The sequence below is a fragment of the Canis lupus genome, chromosome 11 (genome assembly GCF_011100685.1).
Source record: "Canis lupus familiaris isolate Mischka breed German Shepherd chromosome 11, alternate assembly UU_Cfam_GSD_1.0, whole genome shotgun sequence".
Classification (NCBI taxonomy): domain Eukaryota; kingdom Metazoa; phylum Chordata; class Mammalia; order Carnivora; family Canidae; genus Canis; species Canis lupus.
In genome coordinates this window covers 21,207,394-21,220,823 of record NC_049232.1, presented here as the reverse complement: position 1 = coordinate 21,220,823, position 13,430 = coordinate 21,207,394, and the positions used below count along the sequence as shown (strand labels likewise).

At 36.9% G+C, this 13,430-nt stretch overlaps 1 protein-coding gene and 1 long non-coding RNA gene across 4 annotated transcripts in view; one reads left to right on the top strand and one right to left on the bottom strand.

The window, feature by feature from the left end:
• AFF4 (AF4/FMR2 family member 4) overlaps window positions 1-13,430 on the top strand; it is an 88,012-nt gene that overhangs the window by 20,851 nt on the left and 53,731 nt on the right. For 2 of the 3 annotated variants that reach the window (XM_038552148.1, XM_038552146.1), the window contains exons 2-5: window positions 6,227-6,318; window positions 6,788-6,914; window positions 9,759-10,553; window positions 12,717-12,761. In XM_038552148.1, the coding sequence (XP_038408076.1) occupies window positions 6,792-6,914; window positions 9,759-10,553; window positions 12,717-12,761 (963 nt within the window). In that variant the 5' untranslated portion in view covers window positions 6,227-6,318; window positions 6,788-6,791. The remainder of the gene's footprint in view (window positions 1-6,226; window positions 6,319-6,787; window positions 6,915-9,758; window positions 10,554-12,716; window positions 12,762-13,430) is intronic. The other variant, XM_038552147.1, reaches the window with a different exon arrangement.
• The window catches only part of LOC111098022, a 54,127-nt gene that overhangs the window by 12,769 nt on the left and 27,928 nt on the right, over window positions 1-13,430 (bottom strand). The gene's annotated exons all lie outside the window — the stretch shown is intronic.

Genomic DNA, 13,430 nt, shown 5'->3' with positions numbered 1-13,430 from the left:
GTTGATTAAATGTCCAACTCTTGATCTCAGCTCAGGTCTTGATCTCAGGGTCATGAGTGTGGGGCCTATTTAAATTTAAAATGTAATAAAACTAATAATGTGTTTTTTGAAAGATTATAGAAGATTAATTTCTGGTTCATTTGGGAATGCACATTAAAATTTTTTACTGTGTGCTTTACTGTAATTTTTTATTGTGGTAAAATGTATATAACACAATTTATTTAAACCATTTTAAGTGTATAGCTCAGTGGCATTAAGCACATTCACAATGTTGTGTAACCATCACCATTATCAGTTTACAGAATTTTTTATCATCCGAACAAACTCTATACTTGTTAAATGTAGTCCTCTATTCCTCCTTATCCCCAGCCCCTGGCAACCACAATTCTACTTTCTCTCTTTCTGAATTTGCTTTTTCTGCGCACCTCATGCATGTGGGATCATATAGTATTTGTCTTTTTGTTACTGGCTGATTTTACTTTGTATGATATCCTCAAGGTACATACATGTTGTAGCATGTCATTCTTTTTTAAGGCTCAGTAATGTTCCATTGTAGGTATATCCCACATTTTGGGATGAATGGATTTTGTTTTTTCCATTCATCTTTTGATGGGCATTTGGGTTAATTCTACCTATTGACTCTTGAGGATAGTCTGCTATGAACATAAGTGTCCAAGTGTCTGAGTCCCTGCTTTCAGTTCTTTTGGGTATAGATGAATAAATAAATAAAGTATTTTTAAAATATAATGAAGGATCAGTCATATTATATATATTGTGTTATATCTACTTATTGTCACATAACAGCAATTATGGAAATCCCTTCAAGTTCATGGGCAGAGGTCTGCTTCTTTTGTTTTAATAAACTGGCTTGTTTAACTGTTAACTATTTTTCTGTTCTTGGTCATGTAGTTATTTTTAGTTGTTTTGCCACTAACAACAGTGCTTCAGTAAATATTTTTATAGCTTATGGCAATATAAGCCATAGCCTTTGGGATATAGCCCTGCAAGTGAGGCTCCTGGATTGAAGGGTTTGTGTATTTTTTCTGAGTTTGAAACATTGCTTCACCATTTTAATGACTCATTTTAGGAAAAATACTTGGCTTTTACTGTTGTTATTAAATAGAACATTTTATTTTATTTTTTTTCAAATTATTTTTATTTACTTTTTGAAAGTAATCTCTATACTCAGTATGGGGCTCCAGCTCATGATCCCAGTGGGCTCAATAGTTGCATTAGTTGCATGCTCCACTGACTGAGCCAGCCAGGTACCCCTAGAACATTTTAAATAAAACATTTTTTTCTCGGGGATCCCTGGGTAGCTCAGCGGTTTAGCGCCTGCCTTTGGCCCAGGGTGCGATCCTGGAGTCCTGGGATCAAGTCCCACGTCGGGCTCTGGGCATGGATCCTGCTTCTCCCTCCTCCTGTGTCTCTGCCCCCCCCCCCCCCCCCCCCGGTCTATCATGAATAAATAAATAAATCTTAAAAAAAAAACATTATTTTCTCATTGAATTTGATTTGTGAACTATTAAAATCCCATATATCTTTGAGTTCATTTCTGGTTTCGGTTTTGGAGATAATTTCGTTCATTTCTGTGCACTACCATGCTATTTTGATAATGATGATTTTATAGTAAATTTTAATATCTACTGTGACAAATTCTTGTTTTCTCTCTGGTACTAAGTATATGATCAATACTTCTTGCATGTTTATTAAGTTAATAAGTAAACTTAATAAACATAATAAATATTAAATATTCAGTCTTGGCTTTAGATAAATTTGACAAGCCTATTTACTTTAGGGAAACTGAAGCATGGCATGTTGATGGTTTGCCCTACTAGCCAAGAATGATATTACACTTTCTTAAATGTAATAAACAGTGATGTAGAGGAGGAGTTTAGAATTGAATGATCAGTTTAAACATGGTAGGCATGAAAGAAAACTTGAAGCCCTAGAGAAGAGATAGTTTGATTGTAAATCCCAAGGCTGAAAACTGCTGGAGAGTACCCATAGTGCTCTACTATATAAATTTTTATCACTCTTTTCCTTCTTTTATTTTAAAAAATTTCAAACCCATAATATGGTATATGTCCGTATTCCCTTCCATCTGGTTATACCAGTTGTCAGTATTTTTACTGCAATTGCTGCTGCTCTACTGTTCGCTTCCTGTCTTTTGTCCCTCCTTCCTGTTCTCTCTCCTTCCTCTGCCCCCGAGTGTGTGTGTGTGTGTGTGTGTACACACACACACATTCTGTTTCTTTTTCTATCGCTCACTCACTGTCTACACATACTAGATCTATATTCAGATGGCTACCGAACCATTTGAGAGTTGCAGACATGATGATATTTCACCTGTGTATGTTTTGTACATTGTAAGACCCCAGAACATTCTCCTACATAACCAGTTATAATTATTATAGTTCAAAAACTAAACATTGATATAGTTATCTGAAATACTGTTCATATTCTGATGTCCCCAAGTTTCCCTGTAATGCCCTTCACAACCATTTTTTTCCTCTCCAGATCTAGTATGTGAATCATACATTATTGCCCTTACTCGTCGTTTTTCCTTGCATGTAGAAGAATATAGAAGTAATCCCCAGCCTCTTTTGTTCGTTTTCATGATACTGGCTTTTTTTTTTTTTTTTTTTTTTTATACTGGCATTTTTGGAGAGTCCAGGCCAGTTTTGCAGACTTAAGGTTTGTCTGCTTATTCCTGATTGGATTCAGATTAAATTTTTAGCAGGAAGAATACCTAGGTGGTGATACGTCTGATCAGTTGATTTGAGGATATTGTTTATTGTACTTCTCTGTTTTAAAGATTTTTTTTCTAACAGTTTGTGGGGTGATACTGAAGATTCCATTCCCCCCAACTTTTTTCCCAATACTTCTAGCTTTGGTTTATTTTTTTTTTATTTTTTTTTCATTGATGATTCTTAGTGGTCACAAAGTGATTTTCTAATTCTTCTATTTCTTCTGCATTTATTAGTTGACATTCTTCTACAAAGAAGGCCTTTTGCTCCCTGCTTTATCTCTCTTCATTTTATTTTTACTGTGGACTCAAATATTTGTGTGTATTTGTGTGTGTGTGTGTGTGTGTATTAACTAGGCTCCACACTTGCATGGGATTTGAACTCAACCCCAAGAGCAAGAGTAGCCACACTCTACTGACTGAGCTAGCTAGGAACCCCTCGGGGAGCCTTTTTTTACTCATTTGGTTATATTCCATTCTTGTCTTTATTTTGATGCGTGTGTTTCTAAATCTGACCAGTGAGAGCACCTTCAGGCTGGTTCCTGTGCCCTTTTGCTATCTCCATCTGTTTTTATACATTTTCTTGCTGTTAAAACAAGATGTTTTAAGGTCTTTTTGTACTTCCTCTACTGCAGTCTTCGAATGAACTATTTGTCCAAGAAGTTTATTTCACTTTAGTAGGAAATGATAATAGAAATCAGAATTTGCATGCTTAGGGTGCTTCTTTTTTCTGGTATGTCGCTGCTCCTAGAATTTCAGTATACAGAGATGGAGATTGTATCTGTCTTTCTGGAAGTAGATAGATCGATAGATATATTTTTAAAAATATAAGCATGTGTTCATAGTGCTACTTCTGGTTCCCAATGCCCAAAAGTTCTTTTCTCTTTATTCTTTTGTATATTTGTACCCCTCTTCTCTCACAGTAACATGCCTGGATCCCCAAAAATTTCAGTATATTTACTCATTTGCTTCCTCTTGTAGCAATGCAATTGCTACACCATAGAATATTATTTGTAATAAATGTATCAGCTTAAGTACTTCATGGGTACTTAAAACCGTTTACCTTAAGTAATTAAAAAAATTTAGATGGAGAACTCTCTTTTCTATTTGCTAATATTCTTTTAAAAATTATTTTGTCTGGTGGTCCCACAGATTTTGTTTTGATGAGGCAGTTAGCTAATTTTAATGGAATCCTTTTTCAGTGTAGTAGTTGCAAATGTCCTGAGGTGTACATGCTGTAAAACAGGTTTGTCCATACAACACAGGTGTACTTCAAATTGACTCATTTAAATTTTAATTTTAGGGGAACTCAGGTTTGATCACTTGATTACTGGAATTATTACTTTGTGTGAAACTTTATCCTAGGCAGAAATACTCATGTTTAAAGACACAAGAGAAAAATGCGGATCTGATAAATTAGATGTGAAAATAAGGCACATCAGAAAGAAATTAGAGAACAAGAGCTATACCTAGGATATTAGTTATTATAAACAGTCATTTAATTTTGTTCTGCTTCTTGGCAGTCTTTTTAGAATGAAATATTCAGTCAGATGACTTACATTGCTTAAGAAAAGAAAACACTATGAATTGTAGGAGGAATTTTATTGTGGGAATCATATCTGTTCCTACAATAAATGTACAAGTGTTCTTGCATGAGTATTTTAGTGGTTTAATTAAATTATAGGCATTTCTTTTTCAGGAATTGAATTTAGGAAATACAAGGAAATTAATATTTAGCATACTCTTTAGACTCTTAGGATACGAATAACCTCATATGCAGTAGCACCATAGCTGTAGAGGTCTATCTGAAACCTGATTGTTAGTGATACACAGTTATTAGTTGGTTCAAGTGTATTATAATATATATGTTCTTTGGTTTTACTCTTTGAATACCAAAATGTAGATGTTTTCTAGTATTTATTAAAGAAAGAATCAGGGATGCCTGGGTGGCTCAGTTGGTTAAAGGTCATGATCCCTGGGTCCTGGGATTGAGCCCCCAGTCAGGTTCCCTGCTCAGCGGGACTCTGCTTCTCCCTCTTCCTCTTCTGCTCCCCCTACTTGTGCTCTCTCGCTCTCTTTCTGTCAAATAAATAAAATCTTAAGAAAGAATAAAATACTTTAAAAGATTTATTTTAGTGAGAGAGGAAGTGGGGTTGGGGATGGATGAGAGGGGCAAAGAGAGAATCCCAAGCAGATATGGGACCGATTTCACAACCCCAAGATCATGACCTGAGCTAGGATGCTCAACAGATTGAGCCTCCCAGGTACCCCAAAAGAATCAAATAATTTTAGTGATTCTGTATAGTGTTCTGTACCAGGGAGGCCAAAGAAAGCACATACTATTTCAGTACCTCAAAATAGCTTATATTCTTGTCTAAATTTATTTTAGAATACAGACAAATTGAAAAACCTGAATATACATTTAGAGTACTTAGAATATTTTTTAAATATTAGATTGCTTTGATAGATGTTTATTTTTTTATTTTTATTTTTTAAAGATTTTATTTATTCATGAGAGACACAGAGAGAGAGAGAGGCAGAGACACAGGCAGAGGGAGAAGCAGGCTCCATGCAGGGAGCCTGCGTGGGACTTGATCCCAGGTCTCCTGGATCACACCCTCAGCTGAAGGCAGCGCTAAACCGCTGAGCCACCAGGGCTGCCCAGATTTTTATTTTTGAATGTTTACTTGCACTGTTCTTACCATATAAAAATCTCCGAGTATATTGGTTTTACTGTCCATTCTCTTGTTTGTTTTAAAATTTTATTTATTTGAGAAAGAGAGAGAGAGTTCACAAACAGGGTGAAGGGGAGGGAGGAGGAGCAGAGGGAGAGAGAGAAGCAGACTCCCCACTGAGCTGGGAGCCCAACGTTGGCCTCAATCCCAGTACCCCGAGATCAACACCTGAACTGAAGGCAGATGCTCACCTGACTGCACCACCCAGGCACCCCTGCTGTCCGATTCTGATTGTAAAATTACAGTTTCTTTCCAATCTTGATTTACATTAATTTTCTGGATAGATTTGATTCATGAATCATAAGGCTAGAAATGCTCTACAAGTATAACCTGGTTTTTCCCCTTTGGTCTCCAGCAGGAGTTTCCCCTATGCCCCCCTTTAAACAAAACCAAGACAGATGATTTACTCTATTTCCAAGGAAGAATGTTGCAGAGTCCCTGGTAATCCCTCATCCCAGGGTTTGACAACTTTTTTATTATCTAACCATAAGTCCCTGCTACTATAAATAAACTATCTTCTTTGGTTTGTTCTTAGTACAAATACAACATGCTATAATGTTCATAGAAATGACACCCTCATTTTCCCCTCCACCCCAAAAGACTTTCTTTTTCAGTACAATTTTGACTACTATTACTAACCCAAGTTAATTTTAGATTCTATTACTGAAAGCCTCAGTTTTGCCATTTATTGAGGTATTAATTGAAATATTAATGTATTTAGAGCAGAAATGTCGTTTTTTAGGGAATCTAGAGCAACAGCAAAGCTGAGGTCAAACTGCCATAAGGATGGACACCAAGGAAGCTGTGTTTGGGACAAAAAGAAATCAAGATAAGGTAGATGCAAAGTAGAGAAAAAGCACTGGACCCCTGGGGGGGAGGGAGTGGTAGGCGGGAGTGGGTTTGTGTGCCTCTAATGGCAAAGAATAGTTAGATTTCTGAAGAGGAAGCCGTGAAAGGCTTATAGGAAATATTAAGGATTTGGGTTTAACTACATCTGTCTGAATGTATAAGTTTTAACTGACTTTTAGTTAGCTTGACTACTTTAGAAATTGCTAAGGTTAAGTGTTTCAATGGGGTGGATCCTAATACTCTGGGCTAGTGTTTCCTGTCTCTATAGTTGTGCAAGACACTATTGATATTAGTTGATAAAATAATTACCAATACCCAGCTTCAGCACTAGGCCTGTTACTACTTGGAAGTCGAAAGGGACTCTCGAATGAAACATTAAACTCACAAAATGAGTACAGAACATTTAATTTTTCCTATCCTTTTTGTGATACAAAAATTGTGTTTCTCTTCTTAGCAACATGAACCGTGAAGACCGAAATGTGCTGCGTATGAAAGAACGGGAAAGGCGGAATCAGGAAATTCAGCAGGGCGAAGACGCCTTCCCACCTAGCTCTCCTCTCTTTGCTGAGCCATACAAAGTTGTAAGTCGTCCTGTGAATAGTTTTTTTCCCTTAACAGTGTGACATTTTTGCTTTTTTAAGTGTTTAAACTTGATTTTTATAGTAGAAAAGAGTTACTATCATATATGCCATTTAACATTTTTCTTTTCCTCTAAGTAAGAATGTACTTTTGGGGGGTAAACTTGTCATTGAAGTATAACATACATACAGAAAGGTACACAAAACCAGTGTTTTAGCTGAAAGAATTTTCACAATATGAACAACCTTATATAATCAGTACCCAGATTAGGAAACTGAGTATTGTTAGCATACTGAAGTTGGCCTCAAACCCAAACCTCCACCCCTCCCCCTGCTGCTATCTAGTATTCTTGAAAATGTGGTCCAGATTAGCTCAGACAATAATCTCTGCATCCCAGGCATTTCACCTTTCTGAATTAAATTAAAATTTTGAAGATTGGTGTGTATCATCTGCTATTTCCTAGGTTCTTTTGCGTATAACATTAAAGACAAATATGTCAGATTCTTTTGTTTCTCACTTATTTCTTGCCATTTGCTTACTTAGGTTTTTTTTTTTTTTTTTTTTTTAAAGATTTTATTTATTTATTCATAGAGACAGAGAGAGAGGCAGAGACACAGGCAGAGGGAGAAGCAGGCATCATACAGAGAGCCTGATGTGGCACTCAATCCAGGGTCTCCAGGATCACGCCCTGGGCTCCAGGCGGCGCTAAACCGCTGCACCACCAGGGCTGCCCCTGCTTACTTAGTTTATTAAGTATCAGCAACTGCTACTGTGTTTGAATAAATGTGTCTTCAGTATCAGTCTGGTTCCTTTTTCTGTTATATACTAAATTTATGGCTTTTTTTAATGTGCTTAATGAACCATATCCATTTTAGATTAAGAGCTTGTTGTCAGATGTTCAATGAAGTGAACCAGTTACTATTTTTATAACTTATCGTTGTACTTGATTTGAGATCACATAAAACACTGAATGGTATCATCACTTCTCATGACTCTAATGTGGCCACAAATGTCTCTAATATTTGATTTGGCTTTGGATTTCATTTGATCTACCTTTAACATTTTAAAAGCTTATACTGTGTATAATGGTATTGCAGCAGTAATGACCATTTTTGGTTTACAGTGTGAGACTGAGAGTGTTAGACCTTATAACATCTGGTGTTTGTAGAAGCCATTTATGAGATCTATAAAAGCCATTTTTTTAGAGTTTTTAAGGATTTTCATTTAAAGGCAGTTACACTGACATCATTTATTTTTATTTTTATTTTTTTTAAATTTTTTTTAAAAATTTATTTATGATAGTCAGAGAGAGAGAGAGAGGCAGAGACATAGGCAGAGGGAGAAGCAGGCTCCATGCACTGGGAGCCCAACGTGGGATTTGATCCCGGGTCTCCAGGATCGTGCCCTGGGCCAAAGGCAGGCGCCAAACCGCTGCGCCACCCAGGGATCCCCACTGACATCATTTATATGAGTGTAACATAAAACCTAGGGTTTGGGATTAGGAAGTAAAGGCAATTTAAAAAAAAAAATACAAAACAGGAACTTGGTCCAGAATCTTTGAATCATACTACCATTTATTTTGTTATTACATTGTAATCAATTAGATTCCTGATCTTTTTTTTTTTTTAAGATTTTATTTATTTATTCATGAGAGAGAGAGAGACAGGTAGAGACACAGGCAGAGGGAGAAGCAGGCTCCAGGTAGGGTGCCTGATATGGGACTCTATCCCGGGTCTCCAGGATCACGCTCTGGGCTAAAGGCAGCGCTAAACCGATGAGACACCCGGGCTGCTCTTGATTCCTGATCTTGATGTTATCTACAAATTGCTATGTATTTTCCTCTCTTGTTTAATAGAGGTCAGACTGATTTTTCAAATAATCTAAAGTCATTATCAATTCATGCCAACCTCAAAATAAATTGTAGTTCTGTCTTGATTTCCTCTTTAATGCAATCAGTAAGCTTAGTGTCTTTCATGTTTATGAATGTGAAAGAGTTCTTAAGCTTGTAGATATTTTGGACTGTTTTTTATTATCCAAGACTGATTTTTAAAACTTCAAGTCTCTACCATTGACTTCAAAACTTGGAGTGTTTCTTGGTCAGAATTAATAGAGTTAATATTTGAAACTTTATCAATGGATTTTCCATCCTTTTTTTAAAAATTTTTATTTATTTATGATAGTCACACAGAGAGAGAGAGAGAGAGGCAGAGACATAGGCAGAGGGAGAAGCAGGCTCCATGTACCGGGAGCCCGACGTGGGATTCGATCCTGGGTCTCCAGGATCGTGCCCTGGGCCCAAAGGCAGGCGCTAAACCGCTGTGCCACCCAGGGATCCCGGATTTTCCATTCTTAATTTGTGATTGACTTTTATTAACGTAGTTGGTCATAGTAACAGAAGGAATTAAAATTTCATTTCTCCTTTTAATTATATCATTGAACTCTAGGAATATAATGTTTTCCTAGATGGCCAGAATAATGAAGAGTTGGCTAATCTCACCTAGAACTTAACTACATAAGGGCATATTACTTCTCTGCTCTTCAAAAGATTTTTATTACTGTTCAGTATATTTATTGGTGAAATTTTTTCCCCTCTTGGAATCTTGTACATACTTCTCAGTGTCCTATAGAATATTTGTGTCTATGCATGAATGTTTTTCACTTTCACTGCATTTTTTTCACTATAAAAATTAGGTATTTGGAATTTGCTTTTGAGATGTTAACCTTAAGATAGAAGATGAGGCCTCCTGTTGAAAAGCCTCCTTGAATTTGAAGTTAGGAAAGTCTGTTTAGAAGCATTATTTCCATTTATGCTAATTATATTGTTTTACTTTACAATTTTTTTGTAGACTAGCAAAGAAGATAAGCTATCAAGTCGTATTCAGAGTATGCTTGGAAACTACGATGAAATGAAGGATTTCATAGGAGACAGATCTATACCAAAGCTTGTTGCAATTCCCAAGCCCACAGTACCACCAACAGCAGATGAAAAATCTAACCCAAATTTCTTTGAACAGAGACATGGGACCTCTCATCAGAGTAGCAAATGGACTCCAGTAGGACCTGCACCCAGTACTTCTCAGTCTCAGAAACGGTCTTCAGGCTTGCAGAGTGGACACAGTAGCCAGCGGACCAGTGCAGGTGGCAGTGGTGGCACTAATAGTAGTGGCCAGAGGCATGACCGTGACTCATACAGCAGTAGCGGAAGCAGTAGTCGGAAAAAAAGCCAGCATGGATCAGAACACTCCAAATCACGCTCTTCCAGCCCTGGAAAACCCCAGGCTGTTTCTTCATTGAGCTCTAGTCATTCCAGGTCTCATGGGAATGATCACCATAGCAAGGAACATCAGCGTTCGAAATCACCTCGGGACCCTGATGCAAACTGGGATTCTCCTTCCCGTGTACCTTTTTCAAGTGGGCAGCACTCAAATCAGTCTTTCCCACCTTCATTGATGTCAAAGTCCAGTTCAATGTTACAGAAACCCACTGCCTATGTGCGGCCCATGGATGGACAGGAGTCCATGGAACCAAAGCTGTCCTCTGAGCCCTACAGCAGCCAATCCCATGGCAACAGCATGACTGAACTGAAGCCCAGTAGCAAAGCACATCTCACCAAGCTGAAAATACCTTCCCAACCTTTGGACGTAAGTCTCACATTTAGAATTTTTTGTTTGCTTTTTTAATTTATACATTTGTTTTAGAGAAGGAGAGAGGGAGAGAGAGAAGGAAAGAGAACCTCCAGCAGACTCCCATCACCTCGAGATCTGGACCTGAGCTAAAATCAAGAGTTGAACGCTTGATCAACTGTGCCACCCAGGTGCCCCTGGAGCCTTTAATATTATGACTCTGTGAAGCAGTTGACTATGAAATTATATTTGAACTTGAACTGTGTCTCTGTTTAAATAATAAGATATATATAAGTTTAAAAAAAAGACTTGTGGATTGACTCCCAAGTGGATCGGTAGACCAGTTAGCTTCCCCTATTGGACAATAGAAGAAATGTCACTCACTGTTTTGAAATATTCACATGATAATCAGTTATCGAATAAAAGTATTATCTTTGAAATCAAAACTTTATTTTATTTTTTTTTAAAGATTTTATTTATTCATAGAGAGGCAGAGACACAGGCAGAAGGAGAAGCAGGCTCCATGCAGAGAGCCTGACGTGGGACTCGATCCAGGGTCTCCAGGATCACGCCCTGGGCCGCAGGCGGCGCTAAACCGCTGCGCCACCGGGGCTGCCCTGAAATCAATACTTTAAATTTCCTCCTTTTGATTATACAAAAGAATACATCTTGACGACTTTTTTTTTTTTTTTTTTTAAAGATTTATTTATTTATTCATTCAGAGAGAGCTAGAGAGAGGCAGAGACACAGGCAGAGAGAGAAGCAGGCTCCATGCAGGAAGCCCGATGCGGGACTCGATCCCTGGTCTCCAGGATCACACCCCGGGCTGCAGGCGGCGCTAAACCACTGCGCCACCAGGCTGCCCCATCTTGACTTCTTTTGTTTAAAAAAGTTATCTTCTGTATTCTCATTGGGATAATTATGAGCGTGATGTGGGCCGTGGATCATTGTAGGGAATATTGGGATTTTGGGAGGGGGCATCCATCAAGATGGTAATATTGATAATTTTCAATGCCATGATCTTTTTCTCTGGTTACACTTAAGGGTTTGAGACAGCTGCTCTAGATTCATAGTGGTGGTTTGAAATTTACAGTATTTATAACTGCATACCAAAGCATCAGAATAACCAAAGAAATTGAGGATTGACTGTGAAATAGTTGAAGTTTTATCTTTTAACGTAAGTCTTAAAAGTGGTGTCTATAACTGATAATCATAGTTCATAGCTTTTTTTATTTTATTTTATTTTATTGACTTATTTGACAGAGAGAGAGTGCACACACAAGCAGGGGGAACAGCAGGTAGATGGAGAGAGAGAAATAGGCTCCCCGCAAAGCAAGGAGCCCGATGTAGGGCTCAATCCCAGAACTCTGGGATCATGACCTAAGTGGAAGGCAGGCACTCAACCAACTGAGCCACCCAGGTGCCCCAGTTCATAGCTTTTAAAACAGTGGCAGAAGGGATCAAGGATAGGTAAAATGCTATTTTGAGAACATTTAAACATTTTTCTAGTGGCCTTGAGAAACTCATGTTCATGGCAGTTGTCATCTAATTATTTCTCTCAAGAAAACAGTGAAGTGTAGTTATTTGTACTTTTTTCAAACAGTGTGATTGTTGGAGGTAGACTTATGTTCAAACTCTAGCTCTTTAATTCCTGATTGTGCTTTAGAATAAACAACTTTTCTGTGATTTTAGAAAAGTAGTGTAAAATGTCCATCATGTTCCAGACAAGTGTTCTTTCAATAATAATGGTTTTATTCTGATTGTTAGTTTATGTGAAATGATGTTTTTCAGTATCATGGTATATTTTGTACATAAACTCGAATTTTTGACAAATTGCTCACCTGCAAAATGACATTTAAAAATTTATTTCTAATCTAAATATAAGAAAGATAAAATTTTAAAAAAAAGGAAAGATAAAATTTTTCAAAAATTTTGGAAAATACAAAGTTCTTCAAATCCTGTATATTTGTTGATTAAATCTTTTTAGAGCTTGAAAAATTTGTATTTAAAGAAATTTGTTGAAAGATTCTAATTAGTGTTGTGATTTAGAGTTGTGGGATCATAAATATGTCTTTAAATTTAATTCGTTTTCTAACAATGTTGCTGAAATTGTGCAAGAAATGATAAAAATCTAAATAATAAATGACTCTAAGTCTAACGTGTATTTCTTTTCCTTTTAAGGCATCTGCTTCTGGTGACGTAAGCTGTGTGGATGAAATTCTTAAAGTAAGTTGTTGTTATAATACTTTAGGTCTTTTTTGTTTATGATACTCTACTATATTCTTGTCCTCTTTTCCCTGATATTTCACAAAGGTTCTAGGGCAGCAGATTGCTTACATGTGAAACCATATTACATCTATGAAAAATAATGCTGCTTTGCTTACTTTCATACTTAGTTTCTGAGTCATTTGGTTTATGTACTCTCTGCCCTCAAAGAACTGGTTTTGTTTGTTTTTCATTTTTAAGTGAAACAAGTTCCAGTCATAATAGTTTGCCTTGAAAAGAGAAAGAAACCAAATACAACAATACTTTCTAAGGCTTATCAGTAAATTACCAGTCCAATTATTTCACTGAAAATAGCTTGCTTTGTAATTCATCTGTACACACTGGTCAACTCCTACAATGAAAGACCTCCTCTGAATACTGCTCATTTTGAGTGTTGGATGGAATATTTTTAAAATTGATACATGACCGAAATGTGCATTCCTCTTTTGGGAGAAGAAAAAGTTGTCTGTTGGAAAAAGAGAAAAGTCCAGTGGGTTAATCAGTGGCAGTGACTGCTTTTGGCTCAGCAGTGAAAAACTGTCAGTCATACATTACTTGTGTTTTTACATAAGCTCCTGAGTTTTTTGTGTGTATATCTGCATTTCACTGTGGATACTTATGAAAGACTAC